At 53.1% G+C, this 8,008-nt stretch overlaps 1 protein-coding gene across 1 annotated transcript; it reads left to right on the top strand.

Annotated features, from left to right (window-relative positions):
* The first annotated feature begins 4,156 nt into the window (after positions 1–4,156).
* LOC123150099 (subtilisin-like protease SBT1.8) lies at positions 4,157–7,597 on the top strand. The gene is made up of 2 exons (XM_044569899.1): positions 4,157–5,881; positions 6,347–7,597. The coding sequence occupies exons 1-2, from the start codon at positions 4,240–4,242 to the stop codon at positions 7,009–7,011; spliced, it is 2,307 nt and encodes a 768-aa protein (XP_044425834.1). The 5' UTR covers positions 4,157–4,239; the 3' UTR covers positions 7,012–7,597.
* The last annotated feature ends 411 nt before the right edge of the window (positions 7,598–8,008 follow it).

Raw genomic sequence — 8,008 nt, forward strand, 5'->3', positions numbered from 1 at the left:
TAGCAGCAGCGCGCTTTCTCTCCCGCGCTACTGCTAAGACGCAGCACCCACCACCTTTTCCACCTCCCCTCCCCATCTCCTCTCCTCCCTTTCCCCTACCTCCCACATCCTCCCTCTCTCACTCTTCTTCTTCCTCAATACTTCTCCCCCCATTACTCTCCCTCTTCTGCCTACATTTCTCTCTCTTCATTACTCCTAGCTATAACTACACCACCTCCATTAATTCATCTCCTTTCTCTTTTTCCTCCCCCTCCACTAGTTGAAGTTGTCTCCTCCCAAATTAGCTAGCTAGGTAGATGTAGCATTTAGTTAAGTGACATATTTGCCCCCTAACTAGATCTTTCTTTGTCAAGAAAAGCTTTGTGCACTTTTGACCTCCCTACATCATCATCTCCACCGTGTGCTCGATCTCGAGATAGAGGTGTGATTAATATTTCATGCTTTTGCAAAATGAAAATATGTGTTCCTATTTTGTATACACACTTAATTAGCCATTATTATGCATGGGTCCAATGATGTAATATATATATGTTCCTATTTTGTATACACACTTAGCCATTATTACGCAAGGGTCCAATGATGTAATATATATGTTCCTATTATGCTGAGGAAAATAAAAAAAGGAAACTGGTTATAGCAGTAGCGCTTTAGTGAAAAAGAGCTACAGCTAGTCAAGGTAGCAGTAGCGGTTTCTGCAGAAAATCGCTATAGCTGCTCCACTTAACCCAAAATTCTCCCTCTCCCTGCTTCATCCCGCCTCTTTTCCCTCAAATCCCCACTCTCTCTTCCCCGGCCCCGTCGCACCGGTGCGCCCGCCCCCGACCTCGGTGCGCTCGCCCCTGACCCCGCCGCCCCCGACCCCGCCGCGCCCGACCCCGCCGCGCTCGCCCCGACCCCGCCGCCCCCGACCCAGGCGTGCTCGCCCCCGGCGCCGGTGCTTGCCCCCGACCCGTCGGCCCTTGCCTCCCTCCTCTGCTTCCTCCCCTCCCAACCTCGTCGGGCCTGCCTCCTCGCCCTGCACCCTCTGTAAACCACCCCCCTCTCTCTCTCTCTGCTAGCTAGGGTTAATTTACTTAGGTTTTAGTTATGTTATTTAGGTTATCTATTTAGTTATGAATTTAGATAGGTTTCAAAATTTGCTGAATTTATATGCAAATTTGAACTGGACATGTGATATGTGGATATGTCATGTTTTGGACATGTCATGTTTTGGTAAATGATCTGAGTTGCCTATGTTACGCCAGAATGTTGATTCATTTCCGTTCTGGTGAATTTCAGGCGCTCGATATGTCCATTTTTTAGCAAAGGTCATGCCGAAATTTCCCGTGAATAAAGGCATGATTTGTGCTACATAGTTGGCATATCGAGTGCTGGCACATAGATTTCTTTTTTATCTCATTTCTCATTTATTCATACTTTTAGAAATAAATGAGGACACTTAATCATAGGAAACATGTCGAACAACGAAGAAACTGGGCCTTCTGACCAAGATGCAGACAAGATGGATTATGAGGGTGAACAAGACTACCTCGACTTTTTGACTGCTAAACAAACCAGAGCACATAGCAGCCAAATGATGCATTCTGAAGAGCGTGTACCCGTGAAAGGTGCGGCCATGTTCCATCTCACGGGCGAGCCGATGCTACCGCCAAAACCGCTGGAGGCACTATCAGGGGATCTCAGGAGACTGCACGACCATGTGCTGTCGACTGAGAAAAGCCTACTAGCCTCAAAGGATCCAGGATATCCGACATACGCGGCTTATGTGCCTGAGGGGAAGTGCTACGTCGAGACACGGCCCGCCGAGGTGTTCTTCCTGCGGTTTGACCATATCTTTGAGATGTTTCTGACAAGGCGGCTCGATTTTACAATCGTCCGCCTTTTTGCGCTACATATGAGCTCTGTCATGAACAGTGAAGAAGTCTCGCAAATCTGTGTGGCGGATCCGTACTACATGCACGAGTCTTTCTTGAGTCTCGCGACTTTGAGCGTGAAACTGCTAGGGACTACCTCCAAAACTTCATGCTACAGAATAAGGACCGGGAAATTGTCCTCGTGCCTTATCATCCAAAGTAAGTCAGTTTCGAACAATCCTTTCATACATTTCAATCATTCCTTCTCTCTCTATGGGGAATAATTTGAGGTGTCTTTTCCCCGCAGCAACGGGCGCGCCGTCCTTATCGTTCTTTATCCGCAAGTCTCCCACACCGTGTATTTTGAACCTTCCCGAGACTACGAGAAAAAAGACTACACCCACATAATGAATATTCTAGATGATGCTCTCCAAGGCTTCAGCTTTAGAGGTGGCCACATGCAGATCAGGAAATAAAGGAACAAGAAGATGGGTTTCGCGCATAAAACTAACTTCTCCTGCATCCAAGTCCCAAAACCAAGCAAGAAGGATGGATTGTACATCCTCCATCTCATGATTCAGTTCAACACGGATCACCAAAAGCTTCGCATGAGAAGCAGAAATGATGATCATATCCACAAGTGGCTAGAATCTCATGGAGAAGCGGATTATAAACTTAGAGATGACTTCTTTCGCATCGAAAGCGACATTGCGACGATCATCATGAAAGAAGTCGTCGATGAGAAGGGGATGTTCCACCACGGCCCTATATCGTGAGCTGACGTCCGAACTCGCATAGGCATGCAACGTCTAGACCTCACGCCGTTCAAGAAGCTAGGGTCCATCCTCGATGATATGGAAGGATGGAACTTCTAGTGATTTATGATGCCGATGATGATGATATGTGTCGGTTGAACTTGTATACTATTTGTAGCGATGCAACTTTGTGATGTCCATGATCCCTGCCGAACTTGCGTAACGCTACTTTGTTAGTTTGCGTACAATGACCTGCGTACCTCTAGTTAATTAATTTGCGTGCTGTATGTTGCATCTAGTTACTAACCCTTTCTTTTTCGGTGTTCTCTAGTATATTTTGTTGCATATATATGATTGTACATCCTCTTCATGAACATGCATCTCTAACAGGTACCTAGTTTCTTGATGGCGAGATGGAACTGCTATGTCGTGTACAAAGGGAAGGTTCCGGGGGTGTACAACGAGTGGCATGAGTGTCAGGCGCAAGTGAATGGGTTCTCGGACGCCAGCCATAAAGGCTTCAAAAGCAGACAAGAAGGAGAAGCTAGTTACTTGAGGTTCATGCTAGCACGAGAGAGGACTCGTAACCGCCATCTCATGTACTGCATAGTTCCGCTCTCACTCATAGTGATAGCTCTTCTCGCGTATACCTTTGTTTAGATGGATGACGTTGTAGTTGCAAGTATTCGAGACTTGCATGTATCGCTATTTTCGAGATGATGACAAGATACCACTTTGTGTTGGATGATGATTATGACGAGACTATTTGTATGTATATGCTATGATTACATTTGTGGTCTCGTAGGCATTTGTATGTGGATCATGATGACATTTGTGTGTGCTAAAGATTCTTCTATAAAGCCTGTTCAAATACAAAACAAATATGCCGAAAAAAAACAAAAAACTACTAAAATTAGCAGTAGCGAGTGGAGAAAAGTTAGCAGCAGCGCGGTTGTAGCAGTAGCGCGCACAGGGGAAGCGCGCTATAGCTATTAGCAGCAGCGAGGTTCCTTTAAGCGCGCTGCTGCAACACTTGTGTAGCAGTAGCGCGGATGGACCAGCGCTACTGCTATACGTTAGCTGTAGCGCCTTATTAGTAGCGCCGGCCCCCGCGCTACTAAAAGGCCGAAAACCCGCGCTGCTCCTAGGCTTTTTCCTAATAGTGGTGTTTTGAAGAACAGTTCAAGAGGGTTCTACTTCGAAATTGAGGAGGTAAGCCGGAATAGATGGTGGAAAGGCGAATGATGAACAAAAGGATATACTTGATCAACGAATTATTAGGCACTCGACAGAGGCGTTACCAACACAGTCTTATTCTCTCATCACTTACTAGAAACCAAAATAATCACGAAAGCCAACTAATCCTGGGAAAGATGCCGCATCACTCCCTAATCATCTCAAGTTTATCTGGCCCCAAAGGAAAAGCGGGAAAACGGAGCATCTTCTTCCTCTCTGATCACTCATGCTGATCCGCCAAAAAGCCCAGAAAACCTCTCTAAAGCCCTGCAGAAGGGCCCCATCTCCCCACACGCACAAGCGCTTTCCCAGACACTAGCCATTATCACCACCATCTCAGTCAGCCTCAGTCTCGTCCTCCCCTCACTTCCCGTTCCCCACTCTCCACTCCCCCAATGGAGGGCACTCACCTGCTGCTCTCCGTCCTCGTCCTCCTTGCAAGCCACTCGCTTGCCAATGTCAATGGCGACGCCGACGTCTCCAGCAGCGGCGGCAGGACGACGACCTACATCGTGTTCATGGACCCGGCGGCCATGCCGGCGGCGCACCCATCCCCGGCCCATTGGCACGCGGCGCACCTCCAGTCCCTGTCCATCGACCCGGCGCGCCACCTGCTCTACTCCTACTCCGTCGCCGCGCACGGTTTCGCGGCCGCGCTGCTCCCGCACCACCTGCCGCTCCTCCGCGACAGCCCGGGCGTGCTGCAGGTCGTGCCGGACACCGTGTTCCAGCTCCACACCACGCGCACCCCGGAGTTCTTGGGGCTGCTCTCCCCGGCGTACCAGCCGGCCATCCACAACTTGGACGCGGCCTCGCACGACGTGGTCATAGGGGTTCTTGACACCGGCGTCTGGCCGGAGTCGCCGAGCTTCGCGGGCGGAGACCTCCCGCCGCCACCCGCGCATTGGAAGGGCGTGTGCGAGGCCGGCGTGGACTTCCCGGCGAGCGCGTGCGGGAGGAAGCTCGTAGGTGCGCGGAGCTTCTCGCGGGGCTTCCGCGCCGCGAACGGCGGCCGCGGGGGGATGGGTGCGGGGAGGCGGTCGGCGCGGGACAGGGACGGCCACGGGACGCACACGGCGACGACTGCAGCGGGCGCGGCGGTGACCAACGCGAGCCTGTTCGGGTACGCCACAGGAACGGCACGCGGAATGGCGCCCGGGGCTCGCGTGGCGGCGTACAAGGTATGCTGGCCGGAGGGGTGCCTCGGCTCTGACATTCTAGCTGGCATTGACTCCGCCGTGGCCGACGGGGTGGGCGTGCTATCCCTGTCGCTCGGCGGCGGCGCGGCGCCGTACTACCGGGACACCGTGGCAGTAGGCGCCTTCGGTGCCACGGCGGCCGGCGTGTTCGTGGCCTGCTCAGCAGGCAACTCCGGCCCGTCCGGCGCCACGGTCGCGAACTCCGCGCCGTGGGTGGCCACCGTCGGCGCGGGCACGCTGGACCGCGACTTCCCTGCCTACGTCACGCTCCCATCCGGCGCGCGTCTGGCCGGCGTGTCCCTCTACGCCCAATCCGGCCGCCCCGTCATGCTCCCTCTCGTCTACGGCGACAGCCGTGACAACGCAAGCAAGCTCTGTCTCTCGGGCACGCTCAACCCGGCGTCCGTGCGCGGTAAGATTGTGCTGTGCGACCGCGGCGTGAACGCGCGCGTGGAGAAGGGCGCCGTCGTCAAGGCCGCTGGCGGTGCCGGGATGGTGCTTGCGAACACGGCAGCGAGCGGCGAGGAGCTCGTGGCAGACAGCCACCTCCTCCCGGCCGTGGCGGTGGGCAAGTCGACCGGTGACAAGATACGGGACTACGCCCAGCGCGGTGGCCGGCCGATGGCAATGCTGAGCTTCGGCGGGACGGCCCTCGGCATCCGGCCGTCGCCCGTCGTGGCGGCGTTCAGCTCCCGCGGGCCCAACACCGTCGTGCCCGACATCCTGAAGCCGGACATGATCGGTCCGGGCGTGAACATCCTGGCCGGGTGGTCCGGCGTCAAAGGGCCGACCGGGCTCGCCAAGGACGGCCGCCGGACTCCCTTCAACATCATCTCCGGTGAGTGCACTGTTCAGATTCAGTTTCTGCTGATATTGTCATCATGTTTGGAATTACCACTCATTTTTTACGGCCTGCGCAAATTGACTATGAAAAAAAATGCTACCCACAATCAAATCCTTCAGACTAAAGTTCCAAAAAGGCGCCATTTCATTTCAACTTTCGCTGCTTGTTGGAGGAAACAGAAACAGCACTTGTTTTCACTGCCTTTTGTCAGACGCGCACATGTGATGCTCTAGACGACTAGACTAGACTAGATGTGAAACCTTTCAAAGCCAACACCACCAAAGAAAGTTACTTTCCCTTGTTACTTTTTGGTTTGAGTGGTTTCTAGCATTGCATGCTGGATCTCGTGACAAGATACCGGATTGCCTCCAAACCAAATATGAGTACAATAAATATTCAGCTCACTCCCTTTGTGTTTTACACTTTTACTGAACAATAGTGTGATTGTGATTCCTGCAGGGACATCGATGTCCTGCCCACACATCAGCGGACTGGCCGCGCTGCTCAAGGCGGCGCACCCAAACTGGAGCCCAGCGGCCATCAAGTCGGCGCTGATGACCACCACATACACCATGGACAACACGAACTCCTCGCTCCGGGACGCCGCCGGGAGCTCACTGGCGACCCCGTTCGGCTTCGGCGCAGGCCATGTCGACCCGCAGAAGGCACTCTCCCCGGGCCTCGTGTACGACATCTCCACCAGCGACTACGTCGCCTTCCTCTGCTCCCTGGACTACAGCGCGGCCCACATCCGGGTGATCACCAAGATGGCCAACGTCTCGTGCCCGCCGAGGTCCCGCCCCGGCGACCTCAACTACCCATCCTTCTCCGTCGTGTTCAGGAAGAAGCCGAGGCACGTGGTGAGGTACAGGAGGGAGCTGACCAACGTCGGCCCGGCCATGGCCGTCTACGACGTGAAGGTGAGCGGCCCCGCGTCCGCCGGCGTCACGGTGACGCCGGCGAGGCTCGTGTTCAAGAAGGTGGGGCAGAAGCAGAGGTACTATGTCACCTTCGAATCCAAGGCCGCCGGCCCGGGCCGCGCCAAGCCGGACTTCGGGTGGATATCATGGGCGAGCGACGAGCATGTCGTCCGCAGCCCGGTTGCCTACACATGGAAGATGTGAGGAGCAGGGCAGCAACTTCAGGCCCTGCTGGTGTTTGATTTAGTCGTGCTCAGGTTCAGGAGAAGATGAAATATAGCTAGATAGCTTTGATGTAGTTTGCTGGATATCATGGGCGAGCGACGAGCATGTCGTCCGCAGCCCGGTTGCCTACACATGGAAGATGTGAGGAGCAGGGCAGCAACTTCAGGCCCTGCTGGTGTTTGATTTAGTCGTGCTCGTGTTCAAGAAGGTGGGGCAGAAGCTAGATAGCTTTGATGTAGTTTGCTGGTCGCTTCGCAAAGAGAATCTGCGCGAAGCCCTCAGCTGCAAAACCTGGAGTTCTTCCTCGGTGCCGGTCGGTGACTCGCCGGACTTTGTTTTCCCTTACGGTTGTTAGTTGCCGGCGACAAGCTTGTGCGCCGTTAACGAGTGAGGTTTAAGTTTTATCCTTTTTCTAGTTCTGTGTTTGCAAGCGAGAAATAACCCTGAACCAAAGTGGCTCAGCCGTTTGATCCCAATTTGTCATCTGGTGTATTTCTATGCCCATCCTGGTGCTCCTGAATTAATGCAAAATGATGGAAAGATCGTTAGAATTTCTCTTGGGCAATATGCTTGTTTCGAACTGCTATGTTTGAACCAGCTTGTTCTTTTTTTTTAGAAAAAGAGGATGACCCCGGCCTCACATCTGGGAGATGTATGCTGCCATTTTATTGATTATTCTCGAGGACCTTACAAAGTAGTACAACAATATGTCTGAATCCGCCATCTTGACAACATCTGTGCCTACTCCAATCCATATGATGAAAGGACATCAATGCTACACCTACGTAGCTATCTATACGTAATTAATGTAACAGTTGACGTGGCCTTTTTGTTAGAGGAAATCAGGGGAGGGGGGCCCACCCCGTTGAAATCAGGGGCGGTGGAAGGTTTAGTTAGGGAACTTTCGTAAGATTACGTAGGCTTTTACGTAGGTGTAGCATTTTTGATGAACGGGTGCGAGCTGGGCCAAATATCA

Source organism: Triticum aestivum, chromosome 7A (assembly GCF_018294505.1).
Source record: "Triticum aestivum cultivar Chinese Spring chromosome 7A, IWGSC CS RefSeq v2.1, whole genome shotgun sequence".
NCBI classification, from domain to species: Eukaryota; Viridiplantae; Streptophyta; class Magnoliopsida; order Poales; family Poaceae; genus Triticum; species Triticum aestivum.